The sequence below is a fragment of the Xenopus tropicalis genome, chromosome 7, assembly GCF_000004195.4.
Source record: "Xenopus tropicalis strain Nigerian chromosome 7, UCB_Xtro_10.0, whole genome shotgun sequence".
NCBI classification, from domain to species: domain Eukaryota; kingdom Metazoa; phylum Chordata; class Amphibia; order Anura; family Pipidae; genus Xenopus; species Xenopus tropicalis.
Window position 1 is genome coordinate 13,528,644 of NC_030683.2, and position 16,304 is coordinate 13,544,947.

General features: G+C 43.8%; 1 protein-coding gene across 2 annotated transcripts in view; it reads left to right on the top strand.

Annotated features, from left to right (window-relative positions):
* The window catches only part of prkg1 (protein kinase cGMP-dependent 1), a 467,630-nt gene that overhangs the window by 182,437 nt on the left and 268,889 nt on the right, over positions 1-16,304 (top strand). For both annotated transcript variants that reach the window (XM_004915798.4, XM_002935428.5), the window contains exon 3: positions 12,873-12,986. In XM_004915798.4, coding sequence (XP_004915855.1) covers positions 12,873-12,986 — 114 coding nt within the window. The remainder of the gene's footprint in view (positions 1-12,872; positions 12,987-16,304) is intronic.

Sequence of the window (16,304 nt, forward strand, 5' to 3'; positions counted from 1 at the left end):
AACATTGTTTGACACAATTTGACAGGAGAGAAATAAATACAGAGGGAATTTCCTTTTCTCAGGGGAAGACACATTGGGCCGGTTCCTATAATATCTGATAATATAGAGCTGATATGACATTTATCTTTTCATGTGGGGAGACTTCTGTAAGAAGATAAATGTCCCAGCGGAGAGGAAGATTTATGGATTTGCTGCTGTACAATAGACTGTAGGTGGTGAGTTAGAGCTGCCAAACTTTCCCGACGCCGGAGGCAGAAAACCCATGGAGTCTGAGCCACATCACTCGTGTTTATGTGGGTAATTGGTCGGAAATTAGTTTTAAACCCCAAAAGTTCTGAAAAGGTGTCAAAATGCTGATTTTGTATAGATTAAAGTAGATAGTAAAACCTGGAATATTCCTAAAGGGGAAATTCAGTTTTAAATAGAAATTATGATGCAGATTCAGATTTTCCTTAACTTCCAAGCTGCTGCATGGTTGCTAGATCCATTAAGCCATAGCAACTAAAGAATAGTACAAGTCTGACAGCTGCAGAATAAAACAATGTAAATCATTTACAAGCACAAAAATATAATATACCAAGAGTTTATTTTAACTTCCCCTTTAATATTTATGGATTAGAAGAAAATCTTCCATTGAAAACTCGGTTTCCCAGACCTCCAACACAGCCTTTTTTCTCCAGCTCTCCTAGCCAATAACTGTAAAGTATTCTGCCTAAATAATATTCTGTCCATTTACATTAGGCCGCCATGTACTAAGCATGTACTAAGCATGTAATAAGCATGTGGCAGTCGCTTTGGGCCCTTAGAATGGTCCAATACAGGGAGATCATGGCAGAAGGTGTCACATGGTATAACTAAAGCAGTGTAAGCGCCTAGATATGGGGAGCACCTTTCATTTAATAGTTTCGGTCCCTAAACAATAACCAATCAGCATTATATATAATTGTGTCACATGGTACAGTGAAGGCAAAACACACCTAAATATGAGGAACCACTCACTGAAAATGAGGCCCTGAAGGCCACGGTAGCACAGTAGCTTGGGTTTTCAAGATATTAGCAGTTTTACAACTGTTATTATTATGAATTTGAAACTACAGCGCCACCTGTTGGTCATCCGACAAAAGGAGCATCTAGTTATATTACTCTGCTTTGAATAGGAACTCAAGGTGCCCCTACACGGGGCGATTGTAGTGCCGATATGGGTCCCTTGGACCGATTCGGCAGCTTATCAGCCCGTGTAGGGGCAGGAACGAGGGCCTGCCCGACCGATATCTGGTATGAAATTGGCCAGATATCGATTGGGCAGGTTAAAAAATTTAGTCAGATCGGGGACTGCATTGACTTGTTAATTTGATCGTTTGGCCCCAGGGCCAAGCAACCGAATTAGCCTGGATTCTCCCCATATTTCCCACCCGTAGGTGGGGATATCGGGAAAAGATCTGCTTGGATCTTAAAGTGTATGGCCACCTTTAGAAAAGGAACTTAGTGGGCAGAGCAGAGAATAACTTTCCCCTTTTTCAGCTGATATGACCAGTAGGTGGCACTGTTGGTATATTACAATTTAAAAACTGCTACCATTTTGAAAACTAGAAAAAATATGTAACGTGTAGAAAGGTTCAGAAGAGCGCTCTGATCAAGTTTACATTCATTTTAATTTCTTTCAAACAAGGGGGCATTTATAACCAGTTTAGGGGATGCTCGGCAGCCTCTGCCTGTACCATGTGTGCATTTCCCCTTTAAATGACTATTGTTAAGGCAGCAGCGAATGCGTCAGTCCGGAGCCATGTTAGGAACGGCGGCATCAATAGGAATCATTTATCAAAGTGTCCGGAGCGGCGGAACTTGACGCTGATAAGAGCATACATTAAGATAATTCTGCTTGTATGAATCACCCTACGGACTCAGGAGTCTCGCCCGGTGCTGACGGGAAAATTGCGACTCATTAGAAGTGCGTTTAATAAGGGCTTCAACTTTTGGGCCCATTCGCTGGGAACTTCAGACTCTGTGTGTTGGTTGAAGAGCGCGGCCTACATATATTATCTACGTATATCAGGGGTGGGAAAACTACGGCCCGCGGGCCACATCCGGCCCGTCAGCCCTTTCAATCCGGCCCGCCGTCTCCGGCCCCCTTAAAAGAATGACGGGCCCTAATTGGTTGCGCCCCGTGCGTGCGCACAGCGTCAGCACGCATGGGGCGCAACCATATAAAAGAATGCTCTGGGGAGCCGGGGAACAGAAGGATGGGACGGAGGAAGCAGCGGGTCGCTGGGGGGGAGTGGAGAGGCCCCATAATTTTTGATGGCAGCCCCGGGCGTAACGCTGTCCCGGCCCGGTCCGGCCTGTCTGTTAGTTAATGTGGCCCCTGAGCCAAAAAGTTTGCCCACCCCTGACGTATATGCACAGAATAGTATATATATATATATATACATACACTCCCAGTGATGGGCAATATAAACCTAAATAATGCTATTTATTATTATTTCTTATTTTAATAAAAAATATATATTTTTTTTAATTGGGAAGGGTTAATAAATAATGACTTGGTCTTATGTGCGCTCGAAAGAGCAGACGGGGTAAAGATTCATAATGAGCCGTGCATATTGAGCCGTCTCTGCCCCTCACTGGCTGGATAGGAGATCACTATGCAATGAGAATTTGATTCAGTCTTTTGGACCCTCATCATTGCTCTGAAGAACAAAGGGCATGTTTAAAGGGAAACTTCTCTGTGCAACAAAGCACAGGTATTATTATATTTATTGTGCTGTTGTGGAATGCTGGTTGAAAGGGAAATTTATATTTGTTACATGCTGCAACAGAATAGAGGCTCTATATGAGTGTCAGTGGCACTGCACGTGCTCAGTGGGCTCTGGGCAGCTTAGGGGTTGTTGGGATTCAGCCAACAGAGAAGCCAATACTGCAAGGTGTGAATTAGAATTAATGACTAATTAGCCATATATATATATATATGTGTGTGTCTTGATAAAGGTCCTCTGTGTAGGACCCAAACATCAACTTATACCATTAATATATATACATGCAGTATAATAATGTGAGTGGACAGCCCAAAGTAGGTGCTGGATATCAGCAGAAAAATAGCCGGGGAGCTACTGACGGCAATGTTTTGAATGTTGGTAACAATAAATGAACTTTTTGCTCAAGTCCTGTGAGTGTGGCATTTGTTTCTATTTTAATACAGTATATATATATATATACATACAGTATAATAATGTGAGTGGACAGCCCAAAGTAGGTGCTGGAAACCAGCAGAAAAAAAGCTGGGGAGCTACTGGGGGCAACTTTGTGGGCACAGATCTTCACTACCCAAGGGGCTGTGGTTGCCTGGGGCTGGTACAGATCCCAACACATAAGGTAGCATTTCCAGCCCACTTTTTCTACTACTTTGCTTCTTTAAAATCATTTAAAACTTGTCAGCCCTTAAAACTACAGATCCCACAAGTCTTTGCAGTAACTTTGCATTGACTTTAGAGCCGGTTACCAAGCTTTGCCCATTATGTTGCCGCTGTAAATATGAGAATTTCATGATATAATGATTCCCCCCTCCCAGGTCATCAGACGTTTCTTCTACTTAATTGCCTTGATTTATATGAAGCTGGGGTTAGGTGGAAAAAAACATTTCTAGGGTTAGGAACTTGCCCCTGTGGGGGTTAATCTCCCCTTGTATTTATATATAATGGGACGCTCTATAACCCACACATTTCTGCTCATCTTAGTCTATTAGCTCTGCAACAAGGAAGCACAGTCACTGCTGTCATCCAAAATATTAAAGGGGATATCTTCCCCAATAACAATTATTATTATTATTATTAACATTTATTTATAAAGCGCCAACATATCCCGCAGCGCTGTACAATAAGTGGGTTCCATACATTGGACATACAGAGTAACATAAAGCAATCAATAACCGATATAGGAGGGGAAGAGAGCCCTGCCCAAAAGAGCTTACAATCTACAATTAGTTTTTTGCAAACTATATTATTTTATTATATTATTATCATATTTTTAAACAACTTCCGTTCCATATTGGACCGAATCCTTAGGGTTCAGTTTCTGCCCGATGGAACCCTTAGGGGCTCATTTATGGTTCACTTGTTTCCCAACCAAACAGCCAAACTCAATGCCAAATAATCATAAATCGTTCCCTTATGGTCACGTGACTTTAAATTTTGGACCACTGGCCGTTTTTTTGATTGATCTCAAATATGAAGGGGGAAATTAGGGTTCAGATTCCGACCAGATCTTTTATGGAGGACGCGGGATTCAAATGATGTTTGTGGTGCATATATATAATAAATATAATATATATATATAATAGATAGGACCCATTGGGCTTCAAGGCACCATCCCCTCTGTATTATTTTGATCTTTTTTCTTGCTGAGAGCTTATTCCCTGCGCCCGAGCGCATCGTTATTTTACACCAGCGAAACGTCTCCTTCCAATTCCGTTCAATTGAATTTTCTGTCCATCAGCGCCTACAGAACAACTGGATCAGAACAGGGGATCAAGCGGCTGAGTTCCTACTGTCGCTCCTGTATAGCTGATACCTAGGAATATCCTGCTTTATTTTATTGTTATTGCCCACCTCAAACAGGCTCTCTTATTATCAGTGGAAGCATTCAAGGGAATGTAAACCCCCTGCCAAGTAACATAGTAACATAGTAAGTTAGGTTGAAAAAAGACATACATCCATCAGGTTCAACCATAATGCCTATATATAACCTGCCTAACTGCTAGTTGATCCAGAGGAAGGCAAAAACCCCATCTGAAGCCTCTCTAATTTGACGCAGAGGGGCAAATTAGGGGACTTCCTAATGATAGGAATTGGCACTTGTCTGATATACATTCAGGATAAATTGCAAGTGGTTTTCAAGGGGTAGTTTAACTTTTAATGTGATGTAGACATTGATATTCTGAGATAATTTGCAGTTGGTCTCCAATTTTTATTTTGATGGGTTTTCAGTTATTTAGCAGCTTTCCAGTTTGGTATTTCATCAGATATCTAATTGCTAGGGTCTTGTTTAACCTAGCAACCAGGCAGTGATGGGAATATGAATAGGAAAGGACCTGTGTAGAAAGATAACATACCTCCCAACTGTCCCCCTTTGCACAGGACTGTCCCGCTTTTAATAGCGCATCCCGCTGTCCAGGATAGTTTTTATGAATGTCCCGCATTTCCATAATAGATTACGGAAATGCGGAACATTCACTGAACTATCCGTGATAGCAGTATGCGCTGGCTAAAGCCACTCCTTGTGCGGCTCTGTTGTCTATGGGGGCAATTGGGGGCACTTTCTATGGGAGCACTGTGTATGGGGGGTACTGTCTATAGGGGCAATTGGGGGCACTGTGTATGGGGTACTGTCTATGGGGCAATTGGGGTCACTGTCTATGGGGTCAATTGGGGCACTGTCTATGGGGGTCAATTGGAGGCACTGTCTATGGGGTCAATTGGGGCACTTTCTATGGTGGCACTGTGTATGGGGGGTACTGTCTATGGGGGCACTTTCTATGGGGGGTACTGTGTATGGGGGCAATGGGGGCACTGTGTATGGGGGTACTGTCTATGGGGGCACTGTGTATGGGGTGTACTATCTATGGGGGCACTTTCTATGGGGGGGTACTGTCTATGGGGGCACTTTCTATGGGGGGCACTGTGTATGGGGGCAATGGGGGGCACTGTGTATGGGGGTACTGTCTATGGTGGCACTGTGTATGGGGGGTACTGTCTATTGGGCCATTGGGGGCACTGTGTATGGGGGGGCAAAACTGGTACATAGTTATAACTCACTTATTACTGACTGCCTTCTCTCTATATTTGTATTTTATATGTAGGAGTTGCTATATTGTTTTCCTTAGGTAGTACAATATTAGGGTATAGCACATTTGCATCTGATCCCGCCATTTCAACGATATAAAAGGAGTACTTTTAGAAAAAAATGGGGTGTGGTAATTGGGGCGTGGCCACAAAAGTGGGCATGGTCAAAAATGTTGCCGCGCTGCGAGCACCAAATGTTTTTGTCCCTCTTTTCATTTTTCAAATGTTGGGAGGTATGAGATAAGTTATAAGAATACAATCAAAGTGTAAGCTCACAGAGCAATAGTATTTGGCAGCTGGGGTCAGTGACCCCCATTTGAAAGCTGAAAAGAGACAGAAGAGGAAGGCAAATAATTAAAAAACGATAAAAAATAAATAATGAAGGAATAATTCTAGGAATAGGGCATTCTATAATATAGTGAACGTTAGGTGGAAATGGAATTGAAAGCAGTATTTGTTTCTCCCTTCTGATTCCGCCTCTTGAAACAATGTAGCAGAAGCCAGGAAGGTCTGTTAATCATCTGGCTTCTGCTACACGGCTTCAGGAGTCAGAACAATAACTGCAGCCAGGCATTGCTTTCCATAGCAATCATTTACATCAATGTATATTGGAAAGTCGCTTAGAATTACAATTGCTCCTCGGTGCAGGGTTTATTTCCCCTTTAAAGGCAGCGGCGGAGGATGCAATATCTCTTCCCCCACGTCGGGGAGAGTATCTTTGAGGGGAGTTAATTGACAGGGAAAGATTTCTTTCTCTCTATAAACTCAAGGACCTCTCGGTGGCGGCGCTCCGAAAGGCTTTAACAGTGACAGCGCTCGGCGGTAATTGGATTTATTTTTCGCCGTGTATTGGTGGCGGATCCCTAACCACCTGGGTCTCACCGGCCCAGGCCTGCAGCTTTCAATAAACACAATTAGGTTACTGAAACATATTTAAAACCAATGCGGCGGCGGCGGCTGATACAAGCATGGCGCTCGTGTAAAAGGGAGAAAATATTGCGCGGGGGCCCCGGCACAGATGCGACTCATGAAACGCGACCAGAGAAATAGAAAATGTTGAATTGTAAAGTTATGGGAATTATTATCCGATATTCAGAGAGCAGAGACAATGCTATTATACCCACAATGCCCTGCTTTCCCCTGTAATAATCACAGAGTATATTATACCTGATTCCGACTGAGCCACATACACCCGCGTCGTTGGCGAGGGAGGCAGTGACTGTATTCATGGAAACATAATTCCGCTGCTTTTATATTGTTTCAATCTCTTTTAGTAGCAGTAAAGGGGATATAAATGATAGTTTTTCTAATGAAAGAAATGATCATTTCAAATTTTTCAATATAAGTTAATGTCATTGCAAGTGAAAGCCATGTTTGCCGGTTCCTTTCTGCATTGCTGGTTCTGACTCTTGAAACAATGTATCGGCACTCAGGCTATAGTGCTGTAAAGATATTATACACAATTCTCATCAGTCCCTGCCCCAGTGGAGCTTACAATCTAAGGTCCCTATCACATTCCCATCAGTCCCTGCCCCAGTGGAGCTTACAATCTAAGGTCCCTATCACATTCCCATCAGTCCCTGCCCCAGTGAGCTTACAATCTAAGGTCCCTATCACATTCCCATCAGTCCCTGCCCCAGTGAGCTTACAATCTAAGGTCCCTATCACATTCCCATCAGTCCCTGCCCCAGTGAGCTTACAATCTAAGGTCCCTATCACATTCCCATCAGTCCCTGCCCCAGTGGAGCTTACAATCTAAGGTCCCTATCACATTCCCATCAGTCCCTGCCCCAGTGAGCTTACAATCTAAGTTCCCTATCACATTCCCATCAGTCCCTGCCCCAGTGAGCTTACTATCTAAGGCCCCTATCACATTCCCATCAGTCCCTGCCCCAGTGGAGCTTACAATCTAAGGCCCCTATCACATTCCCATCAGTCCCTGCCCCAGTGAGCTTACAATCTAAGGTCCCTATCACATTCCCATCAGTCCCTGCCCCAGTGGAGCTTACAATCTAAGGCCCCTATCACATTCCCATCAGTCCCTGCCCCAGTGAGCTTACAATCCAAGGTCCCTATCACATTCCCATCAGTCCCTGTCCCAGTGAGCTTACAATCTAAGGTCCCTATCACATTCCCATCAGTCCCTGCCCCAGTGGAGCTTACAATCTAAGGCCCCTATCACATTCCCATCAGTCCCTGCCCCAGTGAGCTTACAATCTAAGGTCCCTATCACATTCCCATCAGTCCCTGCCCCAGTGGAGCTTACAATCTAAGGTCCCTATCATATTCCCATCAGCCCCTGCCCCAGTGGAGCTTACAGTCTAAGGTCCCTATCACATTCCCATCAGTCCCTGCCCCAGTGAGCTTACAATCTAAGGTCCCTATCACATTCCCATCAGTCCCTGCCCCAGTGGAGCTTACAATCTAAGGTTCCTATCCCATTCCCATCAGTCCCTGCCCCAGTGGAGCTTACAATCTAAGGTTCCTATCCCATTCCCATCAGTCCCTGCCCCAGTGGAGCTTACAATCTAAGGCCCCTATCACATTCCCATCAGTCCCTGCCCCAGTGAGCTTACAATCCAAGGTCCCTATCACATTCCCATCAGTCCCTGCCCCAGTGAGCTTACAATCTAAGGTCCCTATCACATTCCCATCAGTCCCTGCCCCAGTGGAGCTTACAATCTAAGGCCCCTATCACATTCCCATCAGTCCCTGCCCCAGTGAGCTTACAATCTAAGGTCCCTATCACATTCCCATCAGTCCCTGCCCCAGTGGAGCTTACAATCTAAGGTCCCTATCACATTCCCATCAGTCCCTGCCCCAGTGGAGCTTACAATCTAAGGCCCCTATCCCATTTCCATCAGCCCCTGCCCCAGTGAGCTTACAATCTAAGGTCCCTATCCCATTCCCATCAGTCCCTGCCCCAGTGAGCTTACAATCTAAGGTCCCTATCACATTCCCATCAGTCCCTGCCCCAGTGAGCTTACAATCTAAGGTCCCTATCACATTCCCATCAGTCCCTGCCCCAGTGGAGCTTACAATCTAAGGTCCCTATCACATTCCCATCAGTCCCTGCCCCAGTGGAGCTTACAATCTAAGGCCCCTATCCCATTTCCATCAGCCCCTGCCCCAGTGAGCTTACAATCTAAGGTCCCTATCACATTCCCATCAGTCCCTGCCCCAGTGGATCTTACAATCTAAGGCCCCTATCACAGCCACACAGTTTTATCATCCTGCCGCTGTGTTTGTGGGTGACAGACATATAGTAATGGCCTTGCTGGATTCGCTGGGTACCGGCTCAGCCTTTGGCGGTCTCTGAGAGCTTTGGTCACTCACAAATGAGGACACATGTTCCGCCATGAGAGCGAGTACAATAACCCGAGCGCCGTACTTACAGCCCTAGAAGCCTGAGCGAGTCTCTGTGATGTGTTGGTGCCGAGTCCCTCTGGGAAATCATGGGAGGAAAAACCCAGCGTTACACTAAGGGCCGGTACAATGTGTTTCCCCAGGAAGGTTTTGATCAGTGGAAGCCAATTTCTGCTCTGAGGAAGGGAGGATTGCTAGATATGTCTAATTGGATACACACGGGGGCCTCTGTATCTCTCCTTCATTACATATAGGCACTAGTGATCTAACTAGAAGGTTTAGTGATTGACTTTCTTCCATTGCTTTAATGGTCACTATTCCGTAAAGGAAAACTCTCATGGGAAAATGTGTTTTTTTCAAAAGCATCAGTTAATAGAGCTTCTCCATAGCCATGTGACCTGTGCTCTGATAAACTTCAGTCTCACTTTACTGCTGCGCTGCATGTTGGAGTGATATCCCCCCCCTCCCAGCAGCCGATCAGCAGAACAATGGGAAGGGAGCAAGATAGCAGCTCCCAGTAGGTATCAGAATAGCACTCAATAGTAAGAAATCCAAGTCCGGCTTGGGACTCCTCCAGTTACATGGGAGTAGGAGAAACAATAGCTCTGTTCTAATGTGTAGCGCTGGCTCCTTCTGAAAGCTCAGACTCAGGCACACTTTACTGCTGTGCTGCAAGTTGGAGTGATATCCCCCCCCCCCCACCCAGCAGCCGATCAGCAGATCAATGGGAAGGGAGCAAGTTAGCAGCTCCCAGTAGGTATCAGAATAGCACTCAATAGTAAGAAATCCAAGTTCGGCTTGGGACTCCTCCAGTTACATGGGAGTAGGAGAAACAATAGGTTAGCTGAAAGCGGTTCTAATGTGTAGCACTGGCTCCTTCTGAAAGCTCAGACTCAGGCACACTTTACTGCTGCGCTGCAAGTTGGAGTTATATCCCCCCTCCCAGCAGCCGATCAGCAGAACAATGGGAAGGGAGCAAGATAGCAGCTCCCAGTAGGTATCAGAATAGCACTCAATAGTAAGAAATCCAAGTCCGGCTTGGGACTCCTCCAGTTACATGGGAGTAGGAGAAAGAATAGGTTAGCTGAAAGCAGTTCTAATGTGTAGCGCTGGCTGAAAGCTCAGACTCAGGCACAATGCACTGAGATGGCGCCTACACACCAATATTACAGCTACAAATACATTTGTTGGTTCAAGAATAAAAGGTTAAATGGCAGAGGGAATTATTTGCTATGTAAACGGGAGAAGCAAAATTAAAAATAACTGGTATCACTTTCCCCCTACCCCAGGGCAGTGCTCCTCTTCTTTAGATATGCATAGGGCTACTGTTCATGGCAACGTATAAAGCAGCCCTACAGCATTAGTAATAATATAAGCACTTATATTGCCTCTCACCAATGACAGTTTGGGGGGAGTCGCCAGTTTCTACATATCATTGACTTTCTATGAATCCCTGTGTGGGTGAACCTGTTACCGTGTATTTGTCTCATTGGGAAAATGATCAAACGCATAGTGAGGTGTCATTTGATTCTCATCGGCCTCCTCCAGGCTTCGGCTTTGAGAAATATTTCTCTCTTTTCTACTTTTATCCACGTCTCTCGTCTTCCCCCGATAGCCGCGTGTGTGTTCCACCCCAGCAGATAAAGAATGACTTCTTCAACTTGGAAATTAGGTTCAAAGAGAATAGAAAGAAAGATAGGAATTAAATAATGACTGCGGGTCAAAGTAATTTCCCCTCCTGTAGAGAAACTGTCATACGCTATCCAGGTCTGAGATCTCACTGCAAAGTATTCCTGGGAGCAGCTCTCTCTTCACTTTGCCTTTAATTGCAATAATCTTCCATCTATGGGCCTGGTACTGTCATACATACAATATATATATATATCATATAAAGGCACAAGGCTGCAGGCTGAGTTATACAGGGAACTCTGAGTATCACTCATGTATTATAAGGGATAATGTACCCCCTACTGTAAATGATAAGGATATTAGCAGTCACTGAGGGGTTCTGTGCCCATATAAAGGCACAAGGCTGCAGGCTGAGTTATACAGGGAACTCTGAGTATCACTCATGTATTATAAGGGATAATGTACCCCCTACTGTAAATGATAAGGATATTAGCAGTCACTGAGGGGTTCTGTGCCCATATAAAGGCACAAGGCTGCAGGCTGAGTTATACAGGGAACTCTGAGTATCACTCATGTATTATAAGGGATAATGTACCCCCTACTGTAAATGATAAGGATATTAGCAGTCACTGAGGGGTTCTGTGCCCATATAAAGGCACAAGGCTGCAGGCTGAGTTATACAGGGAACTCTGAGTATCACTCATGTATTATAAGGGATAATGTACCCCCTACTGTAAATGATAAGGATATTAGAAGTCACTGAGGGGTTCTGTGACTATATAAAGGCACAAGGCTGCGGGCCTGCAATTCTAAAAAGTCTTCTGCGAAACAATCTATTGATGATATTTTTTGGGATAAAAGTAGTTAAAGCGCTAATGAAGTTGTCACTGCGCACATCAGTCATCCGAATCTCTCTCCTCAATTAGCGCTTAATTAACATTTTGCAGCCTTAGCATAATGATGACAACTCATCTTCCCAGGTATGAGAGACAAGAAGCCCCTGAGAACGGCAGCAGAAATGACCTACAAATGCACTCGCCTGTTGTTTGTCTCTACACAAATACCAATTAGCCACAGGGGCAGCGCTTAATGGTGGGATTTAATGATGAGGAGACGGGAAATGTCAGGGCTGTTACCATTTCCAGTGGGACAAAGTGTGACAGATATGAGATCTTACTGGAGTTGATGGCCACAAATTGGCCACGGTTTCCTGTACAGGTATGGGACCCGTTATCCAGAATGCTCGAGACCTGGGGTTTTCCAGATAAGGGGTCTTTCCGTAAATCTCCTGCCTTAAGTCTCCTAATAAAATCATTTAACCATTAAATAAACCTGATAGGCTTGGTCTGCCCCCAATAAGGGGTAATTATATCTTAGTTGGGATCAAGTACAGGTACTGTTTTATTATTACAGAGAAAAGGGAATCATTTAACCATTAAATAAACCCAATAGGGCTGTTCTGCCCCCAATAAGGGGTAATTATATCTTAGTTGGGATCAAGTACAGGTACTGTTTTATTATTACAGAGAAAAGGGAATCATTTAACTATTAAATAAACCCAAATAGGACTGTTCTGCCCCCAATAAGGGGTAATTATATCTTAGTTGGGATCAAGTACAGGTACTGTTTTATTATTACAGAGAAAAGGGAATCATTTAACCATTAAATAAACCCAATAGGGCTGTTCTGCCCCCAATAAGGGGTAATTATATCTTAGTTGGGATCAAGTACAGGTACTGTTTTATTATTACAGAGAAAAGGAAATCATTTAACCATTAAATAAACCCAATAGGGCTGTTCTGCCCCAATAAGGGGTAATTATATCTTAGTTGGGATCAAGTACAGGTACTGTTTTATTATTACAGAGAAAAGGGAATCATTTAACCATGAAATAAACCCAATAGGGCTGTTCTGCCCCCAATAAGGGGTAATTATATCTTAGTTGGGATCAAGTACAGGTACTGTTTTATTATTACAGATTTCCTGATAAGGGATCCCATACTGTACTGCGTATTCTAACAATGGAATGTATTCTCTCTGCAGATGGCAAGGTGGAAGTGACCAAGGAAAGCGTTAAGTTATGCACCATGGGACCAGGGAAGGTATTCGGGGAGCTCGCTATATTGTACAACTGCACCCGCACAGCCACCGTCAAAAGTAAGTACCCCTCTCTATGGGCCCCGCCCATCTCTTGCTGTCCAATTGCAGCCTGCTGCTTATCTAAGCTACCATTCCTATGCTCAAACCGTTACTGTGGCTAAATTGATCAAAAAATGGATTCATAATTGATTTATCTACCAGACCAGACCGGAACGTTAATTATAGAGTTACATTTATATTTAGGGTTTAATTTGGTGTGGGGCAGTTTTATTGTCCTATAAAGGGGTGTGAAACTTGCTGGTTGGTTGATTGGGGTTTCATGTATATATATATTTAATAGACAAAAGGGTGCACACCTGGGTGCTAGTACAGGTATGGGACCTGTTATCCAGAGTTCTCAGAACCCAGGGTTTTCCCGATAAGGGGTCTTTCTGTAATTTGGATTATTATTATCCGTAAGCACATTTGCTCACAATGTTGCCCTTTTCTTTATTTCTCTGTCTTGGTTGCCTGATGATAAAACGTAGGATTGTACAGGCAAAACCTTACACTAGCTGTGGGAATAGAAATAATAACTAGCAATCTTAATATGTGTCAGTGAAAATGTCACGATGTTGATGTGAAGTCCTGTGTGCCGGGGGGAATCGACCCCTATGGTACTTTAAAGGGGAACTACGGCTTCCGAACCAAAATGTGTTAAAGAGCCCCACACAACACAGAAACCCCTAATATCCCTATCCCTGTAATCTGTTCCTCCAAACAGTAGGAATAAATACCATTTTATATGCTGAAATCCAGCTGCAAAACAGTTCTACTCTTTCTGCATCATTTGAAATCCTGGCAGGGGAGGAGGGACTAAAACACTGATGTTACAAATTGTAACAACTTCCCCACAGCTTACAGACAGCATGCAGGAACTACATAACCCACAATGCATTGCACTGGGATGTTCCTTTCCTTACTGACATCACGTGTGCAGCAGGGAATTGTGGGATTGGGAGGATGCAGGCTGAAGGCAGGCTGAGGGCAATCGACTACTGTTACATTTTATTTGAGTCTCAAAGTAGTCAGCCGGATTAACAGGGGAACAGGGGGCGGGGCTTAGGGAACTGTTCCAAACCAGATTATTACATGGAAAGGCTGCATATTTTTAATTAATATATATATGATGTACAGTGGTGTGAAAAACTATTTGCCCCCTTCCTGATTTCTTATTCTTTTGCATGTTTGTCACACTTAAATGTTTCTGCTCATCAAAAACCATTAACTGTTAGTCAAAGATAACATAATTGAACACAAAATGCAGTTTTTAAATGAAGGTTTACGTTATTAAGGGAGAAAAAAAACTCCAAATCTACATGGCCCTGTGTGAAAAAGTGATTGCCCCCCTTGTTAAAAAATAACTTAACTGTGGTTTATCAATTTCAATTTTCAATTTCAATATCAATTTCTGTAGTCACCCCCAGGCCTGATTACTGCCACACCTGTTTCAATCAAGAAATCACTTAAATAGGAGCTACCTGACACAGAGAAGTAGCCCAAAAGCACCTCAAAAGCTACACATCATGCCAAGATCCAAAGAAATTCATTAACAAATGAGAACAAAAGTAATTGAGATCTATCAGTCTGGTAAAGGTTATAAAGCCATTTCTAAAGCTTTGGGACTCCAGCGAACCACAGTAAGAGCCATTATCCACAAATGGCAAAAACATGGACCAGTGGTGAACCTTCCCAGGAGTGGCCGGCCGACCAAAATTACCCCAAGAGCGCAGAGACAACTCATCCGAGAGGCCACAAAAGACCCCAGGACAACATCTAAAGAACTGCAGGCCTCACTTGCCTCAATTAAGGTCAGTGTTCACGACTCCACCATAAGAAAGAGACTGGGCAAAAACGGCCTGCATGGCAGATTTCCAAGGCGCAAACCACTTTTAAGCAAAAAGAACATTAAGGCTTGTCTCAATTTTGCTAAAAAACATCTCAATGATTGCCAAGACTTTTGGGAAAATACCTTGTGGACCGACGAGACCAAAGTTGAACTTTTTGGAAGGTGCGTGTCCCGTTACATCTGGCGTAAAAGTAACACAGCATTTCAGAAAAAGAACATCATACCAACAGTAAAATATGGTGGTGGTAGTGTGATGGTCTGGGGTTGTTTTGCTGCTTCAGGACCTGGAAGGCTTGCTGTGATAGATGGAACCATGAATTCTACTGACTACCAAAAAATCCTGAAGGAGAATGTCCGGCCATCTGTTCGTCAACTCAAGCTGAAGCGATCTTGGGTGCTGCAGCAGGACAATGACCCAAAACACACCAGCAAATCCACCTCTGAATGGCTGAAGAAAAACAAAATGAAGACTTTGGAGTGAGTGGCCTAGTCAAAGTCCTGACCTGAATCCTATTGAGATGTTGTGGCATGACCTTAAAAAGGCGGTTCATGCTAGAAAACCCTCAAATAAAGCTGAATTACAACAATTCTGCAAAGATGAGTGGGCCAAAATTCCTCCAGAGCGCTGTAAAAGACTCGTTGCAAGTTATCGCAAACGCTTGATTGCAGTTATTGCTGCTAAGGGGGGCCCAACCAGTTATTAGGTTCAGGGGGCAATTACTTTTTCACACAGGGCCATGTAGGTTTGGATTTTTTTTCTCCCTAAATAATAATAACCCTCATTTAAAAACTGCATTTTGTGTTTACTTGTGTTATCTTTGACTAATAGTTAAATGTGTTTGATGAGCAGAAACATTTAAGTGTGACAAACATGCAAAAGAATAAGAAATCAGGAAGGGGGCAAATAGTTTTTCACACCACTGTATATTGCAAAGTTGCTTGAAAAAGCCTGTGTTTGGGTGGAGTTCCCCTTTAATAGGGAAGAAAGAGTAATGTGTAGGAAGGCTGGTATTTTTAAAGGTACAGTGAAGGTATGGAATGAATGGTATTTATTCATACTGTTTGAAGGAACAGATTACAGTGACAGGTATAACATTGGGATGAAGCTTCGTTTGTACCGGCCGGGCTGGTCGAGCAGCAGCAGAAGCCGTTCCCATCAGTATTAGATTCCTGATAAAACCAACGGTGCTGATAAAACAACCCGGCGCCCACCCTCGATACGCGAGGAATAAACAGAATTACTGGCGAGCGTCGGGCAGGCCGGGGGAATGTACAGTAGGACAGCAGAGCAGCAAGCTGCTAAATAAATCACTTGATAAATAAATCATTTTCAGGCCAAGGAAAGGGAGAGACCGACAGACTGGCAGAAGTTAAATGTGTTGGCTCAACAATAAATCTCAGGTTGGCCCAAATCATAGTTCAGTGACCCAGAACAGAGAAGGCTGGGCTCTGCATTGCATTGTGGGGATTGCACTCTGACTTTATAT